Genomic DNA, 24,946 nt, shown 5'->3' with positions numbered 1-24,946 from the left:
AGTATTTATAAAATAAGATATCCTATTTTATAAGATAACCCTATATTTTGCTAGCAGGTCTATTAAATCAGCTTTTTGTTGGAACAAAGTCCTGATCTATTGCTTTTTGATTTCTTTTTCAACATACCCTTAAATAGTAAGTGCCTTAGAATAATCATTAGAGATACAGATGCTCCCACTTTACCCTGTTTTGATCAAAGGGTTTTATGTTCAGTTATCTGAACAAGCAGACTTGTTTTCAACAATCTTGCTTACTCTTTGCTTCCCAGGCCTTATTTTTCGAATCAGTCTGGAGATCTCATCTTTCATGTTATACTTGGAAAAGTGAAAATGCAAATACCTGAAAATAAATGAATGTTACAGAAGATGAGAAACAAACTTCAGTAACTTTGCAACCCAGCCAATTAAAATAGCAATTCTTATCACACTATTTTATATTTCCTGTGTCCTAAATATAAATTCCCAGAGGGAGGGGAGTAAAAATCTTAGATGAAGCCTTCACATGCTAATTCACAACAGACAATACTACTGTTTTTCATAGAATCATAGAATTGCTCAGGTTGGAAAAGACCTTAAAGATCATCAAGTCCAACCACAACCTAACCATACTACCCTAACTCTAACAACCCTCCACTAAATCATGTCCCTGAGCACCACATCCAAATGGTTTTTAAACACATCCAGGGATGGTGACTCAACCACCTCCCTGGGGAGCCCATTCCAGTGCTTAACAACCCTTTCTATAAAGAAGTTTTTCTTGATCCAACCTAAACCTCCCCTGGCACAACTTGAGGCCATTTCCCCTCATCCTGTCACCTGTCACCAGTGAGAAGAAAACAGCCTCATTCTTGCTTCAATCATTTTTCAGGTATTTGAAGAGAGAAATATGGTCTCCCTTCAGCCTCCTCTTTCCCATGTAACAATTCTCCTGTGATTTAAGCACATGTTCTTCAACATGATTGTTGACATGAAACATAAAGGTAAAAACCATATTCAAATTACTCTCAGAAACCTCTGAGACGAGTCAACCACGGACATGTTCCACAACAAATTCGACTGAGTGAGTTAAAGGACCATTTACATTTAATGACAATCATAAGCTACAATTTCATTATTTCTCAGGATATTAAAAAAAAAAAAAAAGTCAAAAATCTAGTAGCTTCAGGAGCTTGTTCAGTGCTTTTATAAAAAAGTTGGTGAGTGCATGGAAGGGTAATACCAGCTAAAGAATTGTAGATGACATTTTCGTATGGAAGCAGATGGTCTGGCTACTGTTCAGATGACCTAATTCTGAGAATCTTCAAGTTGGAAAGTAGACTCGTGATGTTCCGTACCAAAACTCAGAGTGCACTATGACTGAATACTAAGCAGAGCAATAAACTGATTAAAGGAATAAAGTACTTACTGGCATTATGTTATTATTAGCTTTGGCAAGTATCAAACACTGGCCAAATGTATAAATGATTCAAATCCATTGCTTTTGACCTTGTAATAAATAAAAGCATTCCAAAAACCAAGCTAGACTAAAATATTAAATCCTGGCTCCCAAGGAGAAAGACAACTCATAGTGAAGTGATTCTATAAGCACAAATCTCCTGTAAATCCTTGGCTGAAAAGGTGAACAATAATCTGGCTCTGGAAAAAAACATTCTCCTTTTAAAATAGTTGTCATCAGTGTAATCCCATCTTTAATTATAATTAATGTAAGGGGCTTTTATGTGCCAGAAGTTCAGCTTTTAGGAAGTAATACACTTCAGAATTACAGTGGAGATTGACCTAAAAATGTCGAGTAAATAATGTATAAATACAACAGAGATACAATGAAGACATTACAGCAGCAAAATCTTGAAATACTGAGAGCCAGCGAACATTCTGAGAGTGACTTAAAAAGAGGTCATCTTTCTCCCTCTTTTAGTTACTGAATTGTTTTTCATCTCAAGTCACAATCAATTAAAAATATTGGATAGATTTGCAGTTAGTACTATTTAATGGGGCAGTAGCTGTACTGTAAAAAGGATCACCTCAATCTTAACCTGTTTACACTGGTGCATTAACACATGCTTTTCTTCCCATATTAAATCAGTAGCCAGGCCACTTGACCAGTTGCTGAAATGAAATGGCTAGCATTATGGTATGATGTTCAAGAATTAAAGTGAAGCCAACACTGGGACCCAGGCACCAAAAGTTATTTGAGATCCACAGCTAAAGCTAGTCACCCCTGTTCACCTTCTATGTTTTCTAATCCTTGATGACAGCTATGAACCTGGGTTTGCCAGAAAATGCTTCGCCAGCAGAGACTCACCACGAATCCCTTTGAAGAGCAGTGACCAAAGAGGAATGCTAGCTCATACAATATGCAGTGCCAGGCCATCTGCACAGACATGGTCCTCTCCACTAGTTCTAGCACCGTGTGTCTGCTTACACTGGGTGAGTCACTGTGTCTCAACAACAGTTGAGTAGGGTCCCTGTGATTGGGATGTGGTACAAGTATACTTGAAAATGCAGAATTTGACATATAACAGTCTGAGATATGAACAATTGTGCAAAAGAACTGTAATTGGGAAGCAAATAGAGACAGTAGCTACACTGTATAAAGCCTCGATATCTTACCATAAAGACAAAGTGATTATGAATGTTAATGCCATTGATGGTGTCAGAGGGAATGTTGCTATTTTATATAGCTATTGCATAAAATATTACACGTATCCACATTAAACGTAAATGAGAAATAAAAAATGTTTCTCCACAGATAAGTTGCATCTTAAATCATAGCTTACCAGAAATCTAAAAAAAAACGGAAATTAGAAAAACCCCTGGTAGAATCACATAAACTAGAATAGCAATAGAGCACTTTGGTATGCTACTCTTCTTTGTATACATAGTTAAACTGTAGTAAAGAAGTACTATGTAACCATCATCCTAGTTTAATCAATTTAAGCTCAAATAACAGTGAAGAAGCAGCTACACTAGCTATATTATAAATGTATCTAAAGTAGCAACCAGAGACAAATATTTGAAGCATAACCTATGCAGTTGAAACTGCACTCCCTGCCATCTGGAACTATAGAGACATGTAATCATAAGATTCTTCTTTTTGTGGAGTAATGTAATCCATCTCACCTAACTTGATCTTTTTAAACAGCGGGTTTTTGCTCTAAGGTTTTCTTTAACCTCTCAAAGCCATTCCAGTATATGCCTATTGCAAGAAAGCATGAATAAGTTGCTTGTCTCTTCTTTGGATATGGAGAAGAACTCTTTAGAAAATATACCAGAAGAGATGCTGCAAAGTATCTTGAAAAATATGCATAAATAAGCAGATGTGTAAGCATGTACAACTACATATAAGCTTTATATGCTCTTTAATGTGTATTTCCCCCAGGATTCTCAGGATCACTTTTAAATAATTATAAAAGATGTAGAATAAAGGTACAGTGAAAAGGATTTGACCTTACTGTAAATAAATCTGTGCATCTCAAGAGTGATTTGTCAACTTCCACTGGTCTCTAGTAGAAACTCAGCAGCTGGCAGAGATACTCTGCAAGACTAGAACTTGGGAGCAGCAAGAAAATACAATCTCTGTAAGTGTTAAAATTGGAAATGTAGGGAGTTTTGATAAGTACAACTGGAGAAGGGAAGAAGGGAGAAAAAAAGAAAAGAGGAAAAAACAAGTAAGCCAACCAAGAACTTGAAGGTATAAGGCATTTCTAAGGAAACTAGAACTTACATTGTTACTTATAACGAAGATTTATGAACTGGATTGCTGTTTGACTAAGCCCACTGTATTAACTATGCAATGTTGTTGTAATACAGAAATTTACTGTTAGCTGATTATTACTTATTGAATAACAAAGTTAAAGCTTCCACCCTCAATCACACAGAGCTACAGTCATTGCCTATTTTGTCAACTAAATTTTGTCTTTAAAAAAATTTTCCAAGGTGTCCTGTAAATTTTTGCCAGTACCAAGGGTATTTCAGAAGTGATGCTACTGAAAAACTTTGCCATTCAATTAGTTTCAGATATGTCAATCCACCTATGATGTAATGTCAAAAACCAAGATTTCAAAAAAATTCTCTCTTCCATTGTACCTATAATGCTGCATGTCTCCCAGCTTATCATCAGAGGCTGAGATCAAATGCACCTGTTACCAATTTAGTCATGAAAAATGTTACAACAGTAATATTTCTGTTGCAAAGAAAAGAAATGCAGTACTATGAAGATTGCTGAAGATTATATCTAATTATCCTCTATCGAAATGAAGGACAAAGAAGATGTTGTCTTAGACATCAACAATGTTGAGAAGAGATCCTAGCTTTTCAGGGATGTCTTTACATGGTAACAATGAGAAAGTTTAAAGAATTTCAGAACGCAATCAGAAGGACCTTTCCCTCACAGGGAATGTTCCCAAAAGATAAAGAAAAAAATCTATTGAAGATGAATTGAAAACACATTTAAAAAACATTCAAAGAGAAAAAAAAAATAATTTTAACCTATTTATGAGGTTATTACTTTCCATAATGTGCATACATATAACATCAATACAGCATTTGTAGATTGAGTATTAGCGTATATTGAGTATTAGTGACTGTAAGTGTATTCCAACCTGTGGATCTTATTCCTTAAAACATTTGACATGCTGAACGGTCTGTATGTCACTTGCCTCCCCTTCCACAGACTGTTAAGTGATCCATAAAAACTCGTCAGCATGTTTATGCTTCTTAATCATCACTACATCTGTGTTGAGATGCCATTCCCCAAAGCTAATCTGAGATTTCATGGCAGGCACTTGAATGAGCATCTTTAAATACAGACAGAGGTTTTTGCTTGCCTTCATTCCCTCCAAATAGCATTGCAGCAATCTTCGTCAGGCACAAAATGCCAGCAACTTTACACATGGACAGGAAGTCAATTAGTATTATGTCATAAACCTGAAACTTTTCTGTTGTCTCTTTTCTGAGCTGGTTATCTATGATTCAAATGATATGTTATGTTTTTAATGAGCATACTCTGACTTGAACAAAAATAAAAAACAGCTGTCCTGCCTCAAACATTTTTAAAATGCTGTTGTTGTTGGACTAATTTTTAATCTTTATCCATTCAGCAATCACTTCATGAATCAAGCCACACTCTTCAGAATCACAATTTCACTAAAATCTTTCACATTTGGTCTATTGTGAACACACCAAGCTGTGGCATGTGACTTATGAAAAATATTCATTCCTGAAAATTAGAACGAGTGTATCTATAACTAGAGAGACAAAGTGCATGAATTGCTATGAATAAATTTTACAGCCTCATTTTAGATATTCCATTTGATCTCACCTCAGGCTTGCAGCCAGAATTATTCTGCTTGAGCTGTCTAAATATGAAGCAAACCCAAAAAGGATTAAACAAGGCCAGCTTGAACCTTAGGTCCTATTGAACAAAATTTTATCTACAACAGCATCTGCTCCCAGAACTTCCAAAAGATAGCATAAAAGCCATGAGTAGTTGTACAAGGAGATTCACCACCATGGGTGTCACTTAGCTCTGACATTTGCTAAATGTATGTGGTTATTCTTGAAAATTCACTGATGCAATTGTTTGTCAGAATTTAACATTATTATGAAGATAAGCAAAACCTTCCTCTTGCATTAAGCAATGAGTTTCTGTTCCAATGTTATTTTTTTTTAATAGAAAAAAAAATCAACCTTTCCTTTCAGCTGAAAGGCATACCAATTCATTTTCAGAGTTCCTTGAATCTCAAAATAATCTGAATTACATCTTAGAACAGAAAGTGGTTCCTAGCTTGCACGTTTTAGCAAGAAATTCTTATAACACGGTCAGTATTTCCTGCTCTCCTTCACGGTTGTTTTTTGTGTCAACATAAACATAACTAAGGTCAGGGGTTACTTCCTTCACTATACTGGTGATTCAATTAATAGCAGAATATAAGTACCACATAAAGGTAGGGAAGGTGCTGAATGCCCCTGGAAAATTCTGCTGCACTGACAAGAGATTTCTTTGTTCAACCTACCTTTTCTTGATCCTGGCAGAGACAACAGTCACATTCAAAGCAATACTGGCGCTTCAGCTGCTTCTGTCGTTCACTGGTGGGCATCAGTGATTCAATATAGCTGACGGTGAGCTGTGTGCAGCAGATACAGAAACACTTGGTACATTTTACAGAAATTTTACACGCAGCTAAGGTAACATTTTTTGATACATTTTTTCTGCATAACATGAAATCTTAACAGATAATATAGAAAAAAAAGTCAACTTTTACAAATACAAATTCCATTGGAGGAACGCTTTTTCACATTTCCAGATTAATAATGTTTGAAACTTTTAATCCTAAAAAAAAAAAAGAATAAAAAAAATCATTATTCCGGATTTTCATTCAACCTTGGAGGAAAAAAAAAAAAAAAACACAAAAAAACACAAAAACAAAACAGAACATAAAAGAAAGAAAAAAAGAATGGAATTTCAGCAGCTGAGATCTTTGTGCATGAAAACTCATTTTTTGTCTAGCTCTAAAGCTGAAGTGTGCATGTAACATCTGTGTTATACAAATAATGATTATCTCAAAAAAATTTATTGGAAATTGGAAACAGTCACTTTCTTGCAAATATATGTTTTGTGTTATACATGAGCCTGCACTAGGCTTCTCTTACGTCATCCCTGTCTCCAGTCCCTCTGTGATGTTTCTCTCATGACAAAAAAACCATAAAAGAATTGCAGTCAAAGTTGTTGAAACTATTGAAAAGAAAATGTATTAAAATGAAAAATAGAAGAAAATGCTTAAATTTGTGCTATTTTAAACTCCTCATACTCCATAACAAATTCCAGTGAATTACAGAGAACACTTGTTTGTTGACTTTGACATCTGCCAGAAGGAATTTTTCAAGGCTAACCATCTGTAGAGTTCTTCAAATGTTTGAAGTGCTGTGTGGGCACAAACTAATGATAAGGGAACAAATATAAAGAAATAACAGCCCATCTCAGACCAGCATTCAGAAATAAACGCTACATAGTGATTACACTGTACACCTAACCCATCACGCTTTGAAACACTCCAGAGAGGTCAGAGCTAAAAAATCAGGTCATATTATTTCATCCTGAGCCTACCCACTTCAACTAATTGGGAGAATTTTCACATGGTTCTCAGTTAAACCATGAGAGTCCACTCAAAGTACTCACAGGAAAACCTGACCAATTTCTACTAATGACTATGAAGTCCACTGTTAGAACCTGCATTTTTCAAATTAGTGAGTACTCTAATTAAACAAGCAATTAGCAAGCAACTAAAATAATGCGTGCATTTCTGTTTCGTTTATTATTACAATGCACTGTGATTACTTATTGCAGGAGGACTGTATTAAAACAAGATTACTGAGATAGTGAAGTCAAGCACTTAAAACAACCATACGCAGAAAGCTTGTGTAAAAAATATGCGGTCACCTAATTGAAGATTGACAGTGTAGTTTATTAAAGAGACAAATTAAGTTCCACACATTATCAGAAGTCAGAAAGTTAAAGAATTTTGTTCGATATTGCTTTCTAAATAATGTTCTGCCAAAGCTTGTTCACTTCTCAGCTGAGAGAAGAGTTGTTTCACTGCTGCAGGTGGAAAGCAGAACAGTCTGTACTAATCCTTTACACAGAAACAGTGGGCTTCCTCCTGAGCTTTCTGTGGGGAATGGATGGAAATCACTTTGCCTATTTCTTTTCCAGTCTTCTCTGCCAAGTTTCATCTCTTCTGTCTCATTCTCTCCAACCTCTTCTTCTTTTCATTCTCTCTTCTCTGCCCTTGGACACGAGTATTGTTTTCCAGTCTTATTCTTCACACCTACCAATCTAAGCTTGGTTTCCAGCCCACCGTTCTAGCTCCTTATGTAGCTCTTATTGATACAAATGACTGCCTTAAGTCATACAGTCAGTCTCAGCTGTGCCCTTCTCCTTTCCCTGCATGCATCTTACACATTTTCCCCACACTTAATCACTAACTGTTATTATGCCAAATTTACAGTCCTTGTTCCCCTACTCTGGTCTCTTAAGCAACTTCAGTGAACCAATGATGATATGTCTTCATTTCTTCCTCTAGAGGGTCCTGCTCTGAATCCTCCTTAGTGTGGTAAGAAAGACCTGTCTCTTCTTTCCTACAAAGCAGTTTCCAGTCAAGCTGTAGGCCTCATCCTTCAGCCATTCCAAGCCCAACTGTTCTCTCCCAGCACAAGCCCCTGATCTCCATGCTTTCTTGCAATTCACAAATGGTTTCCCTCAAAATTGTTCTCCACAGGCAGAGTTCAGTTTTAATGCTGCATAGCAAACACACAGCTAGCATCAGACATGCTCTATTTTCAACCTCAAGGTTTCAAGGCTTCATCATTTCTCCCTTTCCATTTCTGAATCTCTCTTTTTTTTTCCTTTTTTTTTTTTTTTTTCTCTTGCCACATGTGTTGCAGAAAGTTGAAAAGCAGGAACAAGTTTGAAACCAGTAATTTCTTCTCTCAAAGGCTACTGAAGAGAAGTGGATATGAACCACTCAACAACCTGCTCTGGATTAGAACATCTGACTAGGCAGGAGGAGGAGGACAAAAGACTTCATCACATTGATATCTTCTTTTAACAATTTAATGATTTAGGGTTTCTCTTGCCATTAGAAGCCCAAGTCCAAATTCCCACTCCTGCCATAAGTGAAAAGAACGTCTGTAGCTGGTGAGTGGGAAAATGGAGTTAGAATATTTAGAAACACGACCAACCTAATGGTGACTAAGTCTATAGTAATCATTTAACTGCTTAAACATAAAAATTCTGTATTCAGGTTTCATTCCTACACTTGCTTAAATTTTGGATCTCTTCATTAGATACAAGCCTCATTTAACTTGTACATATTTATGATACATGCCCATTTATCAAAGGTTGCCTTAGTGGTATTTGCATGTGAGATGTGTGGGATTAATTAAAACATTATTTCAGCTGACCAAAGTTTGCCTCTTTATTGAAGTGATTATGAAGAATGTAGTAAATCTTTTTCCCCACGTTGAAGAATACATAATACATAAATAGCATTTATGAAGGCAGGGGAATTGCTTAAAAGCCTGAAGATGTATTGACTCTCAAGATCTTCTCTTTGGAAATGCAACACTGTCTAAGCCATACTTCTTGCTCCAACAGAGAAATTCTTTAACCATGGGTATGGTGGATAGTTTCTCATGTTCCTCATCTCCCAAATGACATGAACAAGATTTTCCAGTACTGCCATGCTGCAATTTATGGGGTCTTTTTTGTTGTTGGTTTTTTTTGTTTGTTTGTTTCATATAAGCCACAGAATTTTTAGACAGGATTCTGTAAGAATTTAAACTCACTTATAATTAATGCAAATGGCAGGGGAAAAAGAAGTAAGTCATCTTGGTTTTGCAATGAGTCTCAGGGTCTTAGGGTTGTGTAGAAACATCTGTTCTTGAGACAGAGTTACGTAGGTCACGAGGCTGTGATTTTTCTCTTTTGGCATTTATGACCAACATGACTTTGAATTCCAGGAAAATCTTATACATCTTTGTTGAAAATTCATCAAGAATATATTTACTGCTGGTCATAGGAAATTACAAATTTTATTTAGTATGCATTTAAAAATTAAGAGGACTGTATATTATGTGGTTTTCAGCAGAAAATACACAAATTTGCTCTTACTGAACTCTGAAGTAGACATGAAGCCATGCACACATTTTGGAGCAGAGCTCAACATCCTCTCATACATCCTGTCTCTTGAGTATGACTAATTGATTTGAGCTACTCACCAAACTAACCACGGCTATGCAACTTCTGATCGGAGAGTAGGCAAAATGAATTAATGTTTGTCTGCAAATTTCCAAGTAGACACAATAATTAACAAAAAAATTGTTAAAAATTGTGAAAGCCAAAGGGAACACAGAGTGTCTTTGTTTAAAACAGTAACTTTCTGCCTTCAAAGAGTATGCAATATAATAGAACCATAATACAAAATCCAAACAATATACCCAATGATAAATCTGAACTTTTGTCTTGCAAAGTAACACCTAAGGAACAGACAATTCTCCATCTTCCCAGATCTCTGTATTTATGATGATCCCTGAAGCACATTTTGCTTTCTTAAAGCTTTAGCTCTGGAAACCAAGTGATTATACATGAATCACATATTTAAATCACATATTTTAAATTATTTAAAAACTAATAATTATGACTCGTGATTTCTTAGTGCTTCAAGTAATACTGGTAACACTGCCTTTGCCACAAAAGAGGACCAAAGAGGCTAGAATTTCTGCATGTGATTATAGAAGTGATTGGCTTTCCAAATACACAACATCATCAGATTTAGCATCTTTATTCTACAGGGACTCAGGCCAAAATTTTCTTCTGCCATATGAGTCCTAATTTCCTACTGCCTATTTTTTGGCCCTAAATAAATTTGAAAGCCCACACAAAAATTAAATTAAAACCCATTAAATGCTACATGTCCTCCAGTGAAAAACATGCAAAGCCAACATCTGCCTAGACACAAGACTAAAACAAGAAAACTTCCATCAGGAAATTATTATTTTTTTAGGTTCTTATGGTCTTGCAAACATTTTATCAGTGGTGACCAGTATAATTATTGTATATAGGATGAACCCTCTTAAGTATAACTGAGGCATAAATGTGATTCCAGAATAAGTCTGCATCACACCACAGCAGACACATTCAGTATAATAGCATGTATCCTACTGGTGCACAATTAAACATCTCCTGTGCCTTCTTTATAATTGTGAGATGACCACAACAAGCAGTTGCCTCAAGTCACTCTGGCTCTGATTTCCCTGTGATTACAGGTGATCAACAACTGATAAATATGAGTAAATTGTTGTAGCATTCTTTTACAGAAAGCACTAAAACACTCAAAAATATTTTTGACTTTTCACTGCCATAGTGAATACATCATATTCCAGAGTTTGATACTTTCCTGGCAAGTGCCCAGAAGCCCTATCAAGTTTGCCCTCTATGAATAGTAATGCCCCAGAGCTCTTCTAATCTCATGCTGACTTGCTACTAAGCTTCTTATTTCTAATGCATCTTAGTGATTATTCACTACTAATTATTATAGGATTTCATTCTAAATCTTTATGCTTGAACAGCATCAGGCAAGTTTTCTACTGCTCATAATTATTTAAGATTTCTTGTTGACTTGACACAATGTCGATCATACCATCTCAGAGCTTTTGATATTATACAGTATAATACCATAGACAGTATAGTCTACAGGTCCCAACAACATTCACCCCAGAGTTCTGATGGAATTGGCTGATGTAATTGCCAAGACAATCTCAACAATATTTGAAAAGTCATGGCAGATCGGTAAGGCCCTGGTGACTGGAAAAAAGCAATGTTGGGTCCATTTTAAAAAATAGTAGAAAGGATGACCCAGAGAACTACCAACCTGTCAGCCCACCTCAGTGCTAGGGAACATCATGAAGCAGATCCTCCTGGAAGCTATGCTAAGGCACATGGAAGGCAGGGAAGTGATATGGGATAATCAGCATGGCTTCACTAAGGGCGGGTCCTGCCTGACCAACACCTAGTGGCCTTCTATGATGATATAACTGTGTCAGTGGACAAGGGAAGAGCCACTGATACCATCTATCTGGACTTCAGTAAGGCCTTTGACACAGTCCCCCACAACATCCTTCTCTCCAAATTGGAAAGGTATGGATTTGATGGGTGGACTGTTCAATGGATATGAAACTGGTTGCAAGATGTGTAATTATATTGTTTTATACGATATTATTATATGCACTTATATGTTCCTTAAGTTTTCCTTTAAGAACCAAAACTAGGAGCCATTAAAGTATCAAAGAAAACAACTTGAGCTTTCCAGAAAATTCTGCCTTTCTGAGGCAAAGTTTCTTAGAAAACATGATACCCACAAGGTGTAATCATTTTGATGTCCATATTCACACAACTATCCAAGTCACTGCTAAGAAGTTAGTTTGAACTGCTCTACTTTATCATTTATATTTATTCCCTTGATTACCTTACAAGTGTCTTATAATTTGCACCATATCTACCTCACCACTGATTTTGACCTGGAGACTTCTGTGTGTTAGAGATACATAAAGGTCTAAAATTTGGGTCACAGCATCACAGCTGGAAAAATATACTCATGTACATAAAAATAAAAATGTAGAGCTCTAATGATTAATGCACTTATATCCTGGGAAGACACTACAGTCTGCTTGTATTTTTAAATAAATAACCCATCTTTGTGAATCAAGAAGTCAAGATAAATGAATAGTGTGTGTAAGTACATATAACTCAGCTTGAACAAGAATGCCAGACAGAATAATGGCTACACTTACTGGCTCCACAAAAGCATATTGCATCCTACAAGATTTCTCTTGTCAGAAAAATTAAGCAAAAGCTTTGGTGTTGGTTCTCCACAGTATTTTGCCTAACCATATATTTTACCATTTACATATTCTGATCGTAGAGAAAGGATGCATTTAAAAAAAAAAAGAACAACAATTCATAGGGAGGAAGAGATGCTGCTCCCAAATTATAATATGTATGCCCTTGATCTTCCTAGATATCGAATTACTGATGTGAACCATATTTACATGAGGTCATGATTATGAAACAACTAAGAGCTAGAACTGCACAGGTCATTGTTACATACCAAATTACTTATGTATTTCTCTTTACAGGCTTTACTAAGCAAATTCTGCATTACATTTCTCTGACAGACATTTACATCTAAATGCTTACCTAGCTACAAATGAATTGTTTTCAAAATAAATACGAATGCTGTCTTAAAAACAAAGCTGTGAATAATTTAGAATTTGAAATCTCTTGTGAGTGATATTTTGAAGTCTTTCCTAGTGAAATGACAAAAAAACAAACCTGGCATTGCTACTTTCACTGCCAATTAAGGGTTTACTACTATAGCATAGCTGCAGCCTGACAAGTGCTTATTGTTGCAACGACTTGGTGAACACTGCATTCCACTCAGAAATATTCTAAGTGTTTCCATGATGGAAACAGGGTAAAGACATTCAAACACAAACAAAATGAAGTGCCCAGAGGAGGAAAGGAGGAACAAGAATTTATCAAGACTGCTAGTGATTTATGGGAAGTAATGATTATGGGGCCCAGGCAGTGTGAAGAGATGATTCTATTAATCATTTTCTCCCTGATAGCTACGTGCTAAAAATTGGCATCAATATATCATCAAAATATTAAGCTGGTGACCCTGCAGTCTGGAATTTATTTAGGGAAATGTCATTGTTGCAGGTGTTTGTGATGGAAGGGAGGACAAGTTAATTACCTCTTCGCCAATCTGGATCTCTCGGACGGAGCGAAGTAAAAGCTGGTATCCTTCAAAAACAATCACACAGTTTGGGTCACAGCTGTGATTCAGCAAAGACATGCTGTGAGGGGTTGTAGAGGGAGAGAAAGAAAAAAACTTTAGTACACTGTCATTACCGTGGACATAATTTAGAAGTATATAGTATAATAACTATATTACATCTTACATATCAAGCAATTAAGTTATCAATAAATAAAATCCTTGAAAGATGGGCTGCTCATGGTTACGGAAGAAAAAATATCATTTATCAATGTCTGTCTTCAAATAGAAGCCATGCCTGAATTTGCCTTCCTTAAAATCTGCATGGGAGCAAGAGGATGGAAGGGCATTTGCCTAGGATTTGGGAACTACATATTCAAATTCACAATTTTCACTGCTCAGAGTGATTTGAAATAGCAAAATTAAAGCTGCTTTGAACTGAAATGGGAAAAAATCTTTTGCATCCTTTTGCAGGGCACCATTAAAGAACACAGCTACCTTCTTGCCAGTCAGGGGCTTTTTTAAATGGAAAGAAAACTTTTAACTAATAATAATGCTCCAAAATACTGTTCCATTTTTCCCAAAGTACGTGAAAAGATTTGTTTCCATTCCACTCTGAAATCAGATGACTGGCCTGTGTTTTTCATAACATTAATTTCCCTGTCCTCATAGCAGTCTTTCCCTTATATTTCTTTGTTACAAAGCAGGCCTCAAGATTGTGTCCTCAGTCAAATCGTGCATGTATGACATTAGTAGGAAAAGAAAAAACAGCAACAGGCCCCTTTAGATCCCGACAATACAATTCAACCCTACATTCACACAAAGAAATTAATATAGTAAGATAAAACGTTCAATTATTCATGTTCAACATTGATAGTCACAGTAACAAAATTCTATGAATGCAAACCCTTACCTGGTACATCTTTCTTAACCAGTACAAACAAGAATTCGAATATCATCTTTCAAGGGGTTTAACTTTTTACCTTACTTTCTTATGGTAATTTACTAATAAACACATTCAATTTTTTTTTTTTCTTTTAATTGACCATTTAGAAGGCTCCTGGTTGCAAAATATTTATCCTTCAAAGCAACACAGAACATATTTCCTTTCAATTTTTTTAGGAAGCCTTAGTGACACATTTCTAATGTTAGCATTTATTCTTACTTAAAAATGACCACAATCTCCATAAAAATAAAGACACATCCTATTTCGCCTGCTTTAACTCTGTAATCAGAACTTCTAAGAATGCTTTCAATTTGATGACTGTTTTTTATTCTCTTCTAATTTATTTGCATTTCCCAGTTTCTTGTTTGAACACGTTACCTGTTACTTTGATGGTGCTTATAGGTACCTAGCAAAAGAGGAAAAAAAAACCTAACGGATTTTGCCTGTGAATGAAACAGTGTCCACGGTACCTGGGATATAGGCCAACACCAACATCCTGCATCTCTCCATTACTGATGGTGAAACAGTTACAGGTCACCTGTAAAAACAAGGGAAAAAATCCAGGATTACCAGACTCATTTGGAAACCCCATACTCAAGTGAAAAAACTTTCAAAATAAAATGAAGGGGCAACTGGTAATTGGATGGGAAACATTCGAGTCCAACACTAGTGCTCTTTCATTTAGGAGTAATCACATCTGGGACACACTCTCCTGTAAAACTGCAGTCAATTAAAAGCAGAAATAATAGTATCCTGCAAAAATGTGGGGTTAAATACATGCAGAGGCCCTACTTTCCTGTCCAGAGGGAAAAAAATACCCTACACAGAGACTGAGAAGCTCAGCCCAGAGACTACAGAACAGATGATAGTGACAGCAGATGAAAAGAAGTGGCTGCTTCCATGCCGATGTTCTACTGATGCCAGGCTGTCACAGACATTATAATGAGTGCTGGAGCCCAACAAATATAGCTGGGTCAGTTTTAAAGTAGAGAGCAGCTTTGACTGTTGGCAATGTGATACAGGCAAAAATACATACAAAAATGTCACAATTGCCCGTTTTTTACTCTCTGGATATTTTGGTTTGCATATACAAGATCACGTAAAATAATTTTCAAACTATAATTAAAGATAAATTTAAACTTTCATCTCAAATATTCCACTAGATACTGCATTCTTCCCTCTCACTCATACAAAATTAAAGTAGCTTTACAAAAGAGTAGAAAAGAATGAAAGTTCCATGCAAGGAGATAGAGTCAGATTCCAAAATATCAAATAGGAGTAGTGGTGTTCAGCTCTAAGAAAGATCAGCAATTTGTAAATGATTAGCCACTATCACTTTCATGGGCCTAAGCAAGAACCAGAACACAATTTCTAATGGTCCTTTAATGTATCAGATTGGTTTTTGGGGGGCAAAACATATTTATTTTTTTTAATGCTGTTTATTTATATTTTTGACTATTTGTTGGTCAGCTATCAATGATACACCCATATAATACTTTATGCAGAAAAAGACTGCACAATACTTGCACATACAAGAAAAGTCCCAGATCTGTTCTATGTAACATTAGATTACTAGTGCCATTTATTCTCTTTAGAACTAAAAGATAAGTTAGAGTATGATTTGGCAGTTCTAAAAATGAGATCTGAAAGTTGCAGTTTTATCCATAGAGTAATTGCGCAGAACATTAAATGCACACCTCTATTTCAAAGAGGTGCACTGAACAACTTAATAGCACATATTGTCTTACAGAACTGACGAATTATTATTTATGAGAGCATTAACCATAAGGTAAGAATGAAATCCTCTTTCAAGATTTCTCATAAATTCTGACAGCAACATTAATTCACATAAAAGTATATGCAGTAGAGTTTATGTTATTTTAAATGGTTAGACAATTTTATGATTAGTCTATTATTTATGTAACCTATTCAAATGTTCCAGTTAAATTACCAAATACATCTTAATTATTTCTTTCCAACTGGCATTGGATACAAAGTATCAGACAACTTCAGTGCAAAGATTAGACCATTTCAAGTGGTAATTACACTAGCTCTAAAAATATTGACTTGATTTTGGTACTTATTGAAAAAATAACGCCTTCCAGGTAAAAGAGAAAGAATGCCAGCTTATGTGGACCTTAGCTTTCTCTAATGGATTATGAAGTAGCAGAGGTCAGGCATTTCTTAGAAGTAAATGAATCCCTCTTCCTTGCAAATCTCCTATTATTACCATAAAACTGTTTATATTTAACAATGTGGAATTTTGATCACTGTAGAGACAATTCCATCCTTTTCTAGTAAAGGTATGTACTCTACTATCTGTGTGAAAAGTTTTACACACAGAAGTCACAACATTCTTACTTTTTGCTTTTTATAGGGCATACTTAAAGAACAACGTGAAATAAATGGATGCTCTGAGATTCAGGTACCAAGAATATCTTTCATCAGTAGCTTTCTGTGAGGCACTTATTATCCTCTCTGTTTTATATGTTTTCATGGTATGCAGTTGCATCTCAACATCCTAATGAATTAGTGGAATATCATCTAATTTCTAATTATTTGTGGTTTCCAATATGAAACTGGGAATCAGAAGCATTCAGAGTCACATCTAAAAAGGTATGTAGGTACCTAAACACGGGCAGAAGTCTAACTGCTCCCATGAATTTTAGGCTACATGATTTTGCTCATAGTCTGACCAGATTAGCTTCCTAACAGACAATCTTTCCCCACTGTTAATTTCAGGTATGGATAAAAATTAGCCAGTGATGTCCATGCAAAATGTAACACAGATGCTGCCCTTTGTTATGGTTGCTCTGTCTGCAAGAGGAGAGAGAGGATGAGAGAGAGTGGTGAGAAATAATATCACCTATGACATGAGAAATTCTGATATATTGACAGTCTGCCACTGAGAGTTTTCAACTGGTAGTAGATATAAAAAACAAAATATCTATCATACTCCGTCAACTGAGGGTGGGGTTGTTGGTTTCCTTTTAGATTTGTTACAAAGTTTCTAAAAATCATCTGAATATCCCCCACATTTCTGTTCACATATGCTTTTAAGAGGTTTCCAATCTCCTAAAGTTAAAGATGAATCCTGCCAAGGGGACTGCTAGAGTTCCAGTCCACCAAGGAGTTAAGGCTGTAGACAATGCCTTGCATGAAACAAGAGGAAGAAGGAATTTCTGTTACACAAGACCTGAAGAAAAATCCATTTTCCTAGATTCCTGGGGTTCAATGTCGCTCAGAAAGATGAACTGCATTATCCAACATTGCTCAAAAGAGTACAGGTACACTGCCTATTCCCAGATAAGGTGAAAAAATCAGTTATGGATCAAAACCTGTTGTGCCTGAAAGTTAACTGACTCTATTTTCAAAGGAAAAACAAAAAACAAAAAACAAACAAACGAACAAACAAAAAACCCAAGAAAAATAAAATTCAAGCAAACAATGCCTTTCTCATGTGTATTTCTGTCAGGTTTCATGGTCACCTTGTATAGCCTTCTTTCTGCCTTAACAGACACATCTTAGTCCCAGTACAATAATCTTCAAGGTTCTGATTCTCTGTGAACCCAGATTTTAAAATAAGGAAGAATAAACAATTTAGGGCAATCTGCTGCTTGAGGATATTATTTCTTCCCTACAGACACATGGTCTTCGTCATCTTAACTCCTGCAGCATCATTTATCTCTGTTATTTAATTTACGTTGCAGTTCAACTTGTCCTTTCTGATTCCTCTAAACATTCTTTTCTGTACAGTGCCATAGCACTGTAAGTGCATATCCACACATAGAGACAGAATAGAGTATTCAGAGTTTGTCATGCTCACAAATAAGGAAAAATGTTCACATACTTCAGAACTTCAAAGCTGAAAAGTCAAATTCCTCTGTCACTTCTAAATTTTCTGAAATAACACATTTCCCAGCATGAGAATTGAGGGAAAATTCTCACAGCAGATTCACAGACTTTTCAAGTCTCCACAGGGCAACATTTTTTTCAGGGCTTTCCTGGAGTTCTCAAGGCTTCAAATCATAGACTGATTGGCCACACAATTCACTGACAATTTAAACTATCATTCCCTCAGTGTTTGAGTTTGCACTGTGGCAATAAATCTTGCAAGTTTATTTAAAAGAAACTGCTACGTCAAACAACAAACAATACTACATACGCTGATGGATTTAAATAAAAGGATTTGCTCTTTTAAGAGACTGTGCGTGTTTTAGAGAGGCATTCTGTACTCAGTAAGGTAACTCAGGAAGAAGACAATTTTTCCCAAACTAGCAAAGACACAGAGTAGTCCAACTGACTACTATTCTCAAATATACTTGATCAGCAGCAAATAAAAATTGCTTCAATTTGTTACATTCTATTTCTTCTCTGAATGGAATATGAGAACTCTGCAACTTACTTCAAAGGAGGTCTCTGTTCTCAGGGCATCTGGAGCTACTGTCTGAGCAATCCCTGTGCCAAACCCACAGTCCAACAGAGAGACACGAAGATTTATTCTGGTGTTTTCATTTGACAGAGTATGAAGGATTCAGTTTGGCACCATATTCCACTATGTTTGTGTTCATTATTAGGCCTATCCTAATATGAAGCTCTCCTACTGCTTGTGGGTGACTAGGTCCCAGTTCAGTCTTCATTAATATCACTTTACACTACATCTTTGTACTTGGGTTAAACAAAGCAGACTCAGACCTGATAGCATGACCATCTAGATTTGGAATTTCAGACACTAAGAACATGGAAAATTAGAATAAGGGAGAAAGGAGAAAGAAAACAAATTAGTATTGGTTAATGCCTGCTGCACAAATCAAATTACAAATACCAGGACTAATAATCATTTTGTCTCTACATGTTTCCATACATTACTAGAACACAGTGAGATAGTTCTTATAATATACACAAGTAACATGCACAAGAATTAATAAAGGGTATTTGCACAAATTTGATCAATACCATTTTCAGCTTTGCTGCAGAATGAATCCACCTCTGTAAATGGTGTGTCACAGCTGGTACATTCTAACCTACCACCAGGACAGAAGCCATAACTTCTTCCCCAATGTAATGTAAATTAAAAATAAAATAAAATAAAATAAAACAAAGCCCAAGTTCACGGATTAGTAAGTTTCTCGTTCACATGAAAGCTGTCTGGATATTCCTGACCATTGGCAAATATTTAAGAAATGATGCTGTAACCAGTTGTCATATTGTGACACTATTCTCAAGAGACTCAAACATGTCAGGTCCAAGGATTGGACAGTAAATGCTGTGCAAGGGGCACAGTAACTCAAATGACAAGCCCCAGAGACCTCCGAGAACCACCATCCCCCACCCAGTAGCTCTGTACTGATATCTTTCCCATTTGAGGATGAAAAAATACCAGACAGATGGTTGACAGATCTCAGTTCTCCCAATGACTGTATTTGGCACACAGAGTGCTAGAGAAACCGTACCAAACACTGCAACATGGCTCAACAGCAAATGCATGGCACGCCATAGTAGTGACAGACCAGTTAAGCCTGTTTTGATGTCTTTCATTCAGCTGCTCATAGCCAGAGTTCACAGCACCCAGACAGACACAGAGCTCCCTTGCTCTGAAACCTCAGCTGTGTCCAGTGGACAGGGTACTGGAGAAGGTGAGAGACATTAGAATGGCTTCCAGAACACTTTATCTTATTTAGATTTTCAGACTAAGGAAATGGGACAAGTACTTAATTGTTTGCGACACATGCTTAGAATCCAAATTTTGCTGTAACACTAGGAAATTCAGAGAAGTTACGCTTCTTTTACATCAGGACGGAATTTGCAATTATTTCACTTTTCTTTAAAAACAATACATTTTTACCTCTTGTGCCAAATCATTAAGGTTTTGGTTGAATTTGAGATGACTACATCAGAGCTACTAAGAGCAAAGATGTGTATTTCCACCTGTTTTCTTAGTTTTTCAACTTAAGTCTTTCTCCTCATCAACTGTCAAAATATCAGGTCTTTTTTGTTATTGTTGCCCTAGCACATAAAAGTTTCTGATGAGTGTGCAGAACACCAATTTTCCTTGCAGAAGGATGTCACCACCTACAAGCCAGTAGACCAGATAAATTTGTCCTGACATTAACAGATGATTTAATGCAAGAGTGCTTCAGGCATCTCTTTTTAGAACTCAGCTAAATGGTGCAATTTCAATTGGAATGGAATGAAAATAGGTCATGGCAAATTACCTTCTCTCTTCTTACCCGAGACATACTTCTCCAATTCTTCAAATAAAAACATTTAGCTAGGTAGCTAAATATATTTGATTACTAAGAATTTCAAAGGTATCATTACTAAGATAAATGTTATGTTTGCTATGGGCACTTTTTTTTTTTTTTTTTTTTTTAGAGTGTGTGTAAGATGCAGTTACTAACTCAAGAAATGAAGATCTTGAGCCTGAAATGTGGAAAAACATTGCACCTTTTGGGTAAAATTAAGTAACTTGAAGCACTGTAGAACTTCGATTAAAAATTTTGGGTCCCATCTTTTCATGAATCTCTACTCTGACAACAATCAGCAAACCTCATGTTCCTTTTGTTGAAATTCTACCTTTTACCTTTACACCTCTGCAAATATTATTTACTACTTCTTGAGACAAAACCAAGGCTTTGCTGACCATTCTCTTACAGTTCTCAAACTATTGCTTTTCCTTCTGGAGGTGTTTGATGAGCAAGGCCTTCAATTACATTTCTATCTTAAAGCTCATTGACCAAAAGTTCATTGACCAAAAGTTCATTTGATCTGTTGAGCTTCGTGGATTTTTGCCTTTATTTCCTCTTGCAGTCTTCATCTATTTCCCAATAATGTATTTTGAACTGGGAAAAAAAAGAAGTGGGAAGAAGATAAAGTCTGGGGATAAAGCTTTTCATATAATTTCTTCAAAATTACTTGCAACAGGAAATTTCTGAAGGCACAAAAGCTGAGAATTCTTTAAGAGGAAGAAAATTCAAAATGAGGAGAAAAACAAATTAAAACCTCTCTTCTAAAATGTGATCACATAAAATTAAATATTTGAATTCTTTAAAAAAAAAAAAACAAAACACATACATTTAAAATTTGATTTTTTTTCCCAAAAAGGGCAATAAATAAATGAATCCATTTAGAAAAGTAGTAAGCACTTTTTTGAGAAATTCCCACAATTTTTTTAAATCCTTTTTTTTCATAAGCACTGTGTGTTTTTTTAACCAGATCTATTTCCACTTTGCTATTTGACGTACAGTTCTATAAAACGGAGTACTTTTGTTATTTTGCAAAATCATTATAGCAAAACATAAATATATACATAATTTACTTTGTAACCTACTCTTACCTATCAAAGTATTAATATTACTTCTTTTAAAAACTGGTTGGCTAGTTATAACTCTGTGTAAGCTCATTTCTGTCAGATATCTAAGCCCTTTTTCCTGATTAAAGACTTAGAAATCAAGTACATAAGGTAATTGCAAATACGTTTCCTTCCAGATAGCTAGCAGATCAATCATCTGCGGAGAACAGCATTTTGAATTACACAAAAAAACAATAATTTGAAAATCATATAAACTGCTCATGAAAGGCCAAAGTAGAATTTCATAAAACACTTGCAACATTTGTAACTTTGCTAGCAATTCATTAGTAAAAACTAGTAAATTATCCCTGCAAAATGCTAGTAAGCTCACTCTTACTCCTTTCTTCCAAAAAGTATATATGAACGGGGTTATCATATATAGTGAATGATGATAACATACCATAGAAGGTGTTCTGCACGAGACAGGCTAGAGCTGCCTGTGGCCAGTGAAAAGGACTTGAGTGCCAAATGATATTGATTGAACGTATTAAGGTGGCAATGAGAAGTTTAACAGGACATGTAAAATTGAAACAAAAAGCTCACTATGTTCTTAGCCCTGAAATGATGAAACACCCAGCTGATTGCCTTAGTCAGACATTTTTTGGGGAGAAAAAAAAAGGTAACTGCCTGTTAGAGATTATTTTAAGAAATCCAGGAACTCAAGAGATGGTTAAATCCAGACCACAGTTCTAGACATCTATCTGATTGAAAGGAAAGACTGATTGCACTATAAGTGTGTGTGCTAGCATAGAAACCATATCAGAAACTAGCAGGATACAGAAAGGCAGAAAATGTAAGTCAAACTCAATTTCCTTCTTGGGTCAAAAGAAAGTACTGTTACATTTAAGGTAAAGACGTAATGCATACACAGCAAATTAAAACTAACGTAATAATATAGAGGCCTGCATATCTGAAGTACTCATCGTTCAAAGTATTCACAGATTTTCATAGGACACGTGAACTCTTAGTAGATAAAAAAATTCAATTCCTCAAGGGTTTCCGGACAGACTTTTTGTTGTATTTATCTTACAACTCTATTCTGTTGGGCTATTTCAAACATAGCTCTACTCAGGAAACAGTTTAAATAATTTAATTTTTGGAATTCCACAACACTGGACATGTTTAGTCTCAACAGAGGACATACGCTTTTAGTTACTGTGAGGATAGCTTTCATGCTTATGCCACTAGTTTCCTCATTCCCATAATAATGTTAGTCCAGCATTCTTGGACAATTCTATGTGATAATAAAATATAGGCTGCCAATGACATCTAGCATTACTGAAGACAATTTGCTAGCACTGTGTGCTATATATGACCATATTGGGAAGTGACAGAGAGTAAGCCAGGAAAAAAAAATGCATTACTTCTTTGGACCTGAGGGTGCATTTGACACCAAGGATCTAATCCAGACCAACAGAGAGCTTCTTTTCCTGTTAGTTGGCCAGGGTAGGGGATTTTGCTTAAAGAAGCTCTGGACAGTAAAATCTCTTCCATTCAGAAATGCCTGGATAGCTGCTACAGAGCAAGGGCTACAGAGGAAGCTCATTTCACATTTTCTTTGGAGCTATTTGTTCCTTTTGAAAGTAGTGGGAGAAGATAACTCTTCAGTTTCCCCAATAGGAAGAACCATGGCCGTATTTTGGGTGAACCAGACTTGAAATACTCACAATATCTGTGCCCCAAAAACTAGTAGGAGGAAATATCAATGTCCAATTCATCAAGACTCCTTAGTAGAAATGCAATTGCTTCAACAGAAGAAAAAAAGACTCCAATATATTGTTCTACCTATATCTGAATAGAATAGATTTTTCCTTTAAAATAGCATCTTTCTTTACTGTATCAAATTAGTACTGCAGATTTTCTGTACTGTTACTATATGCTATTACTAGCTGGGAAAAAAGATAACACTTGGAAACAGCATTAAGCTACACTCACTAAAGTAGTAATTAGATTAAAGAAATTATAATGACTTACTGCAAAATAAGCTTATAAATTAAGTTCAAACACAGAACTCCTTGTCAGTGTGACATCAAACAATGAGCTGATTAATTGCAAAATAGTTAAATATAGAGTAACTTTTAACAGCACTGCTCGCAAAGGAAAAATGCCACAGTCCTGATTTCTACATAATGAACTCATAGTATACAAACTTCAACTGGTGAGAAAATGATCTATATTTCCACTTCTAGAGAGAGAGATGCTGCTTGAAACATACAACCAGTTGCCTGTTTCCCAAGAATGCAAGGACAACTTGAAATTTACTGGAAGACATTTAACTAGCAAAAAATTAGTGTTTCAGAGGTCCTTAGGGTTTTAGGTACACTGGGAATTAGCAATTTTCAGGACCTGACTGGACAAAGCCGTAAGCAACCTGCTCCAAATTCAGTGTTGCCCAGCTTTAAGAAGGACATAATGAGATGACTTCCCCAGATTCCTTCCAACCTCTAACTCCATCTCCACTGATTTCCCACACATTCTTTGTATGTAAACTTAAATATCATATCTATCTAATTTAAAGAAACGTATGGTCTTCATTAGAACATTAAAAGCCTGATTTAGAGGGAAAAAACGGAATCAGCTTATTTGCCCTTACTGATCTGCCATGTTCCATGAGTTTTTCTTCATAAAGTTTGTAACTAAACAAGCCACTGGTAGAGAATATTTCTTCCTGGGAAAATCAGAAAATAGAAGGTATCAGGAAACTTTCAGATTGTCTATGGTTTCTGCAAGTTCAAAATTCTTACCTACACTCAAAATAGTATCAGCCAACAATTTCTTTACTGATTTTCTATTACCACTGGCATCCTTCTTTTGTACCGCAGCACAATGAAAGTTGAAAACCATTCAGCACGTCTTTCTTTTAGTTCTTGGAAATCAACTAGAGAACAATAATTTTGAAGTACTAAGCAAGAGTACAAAGAACAGATAGAAAGATACCTGAAAGTAATTTGCAAATACAAACTATCTTCCTGTAATTCAAAGAAATAACATGAGATTCTAATTCACTTCCTACCCAATGTGATATGCATGAGTACTTGAAACAACAAAACTTAAATTAGGCTTTGTAAATAATAACAGTGATGCTGAAAAAAACTTTCCACCTCTACAATTACATTAATTGCTCTTTCACTCTAAAGAGGGAAAGAAAAAAAAAAAGTATTTAATTTTGAAACATCTTTATCAGATGCCTTTGAAATAGAGAATTAAAGGAAGGTTAAATAAACACTATGTTGAGCTCACCATTCAAATGCTTGTGGATAGCTAACTAAAGTTCACAGACCTGTATGCAATTGCTATCTAAAGGAAATACTTATG

General features: G+C 35.7%; 1 protein-coding gene across 4 annotated transcripts in view; it reads right to left on the bottom strand.

Moving 5' to 3' along the window:
• The window catches only part of SMYD3 (SET and MYND domain containing 3), a 371,581-nt gene that overhangs the window by 68,807 nt on the left and 277,828 nt on the right, over window positions 1-24,946 (bottom strand). For all 4 annotated transcript variants that reach the window (XR_016464163.1, XR_016464164.1, XM_031592877.2 and 1 more), the window contains exons 6-8: window positions 14,751-14,818; window positions 13,314-13,416; window positions 6,015-6,125 (exon numbers count right to left, since the gene is read on the bottom strand). Coding sequence is in view for 2 of the 4 variants with exons in the window: in XM_031592877.2 (XP_031448737.2) it covers window positions 6,015-6,125; window positions 13,314-13,416; window positions 14,751-14,818 (282 nt within the window). In the remaining 2 variants the exon portion in view is untranslated. The remainder of the gene's footprint in view (window positions 1-6,014; window positions 6,126-13,313; window positions 13,417-14,750; window positions 14,819-24,946) is intronic.

Source organism: Phasianus colchicus, chromosome 2 (genome assembly GCF_987193195.1).
Source record: "Phasianus colchicus chromosome 2, bPhaCol1.hap1.1, whole genome shotgun sequence".
NCBI lineage: Eukaryota > Metazoa > Chordata > Aves > Galliformes > Phasianidae > Phasianus > Phasianus colchicus.
Note: the sequence above shows the minus strand (reverse complement) of the source record. Positions and strands in the feature narration are given on the sequence as shown.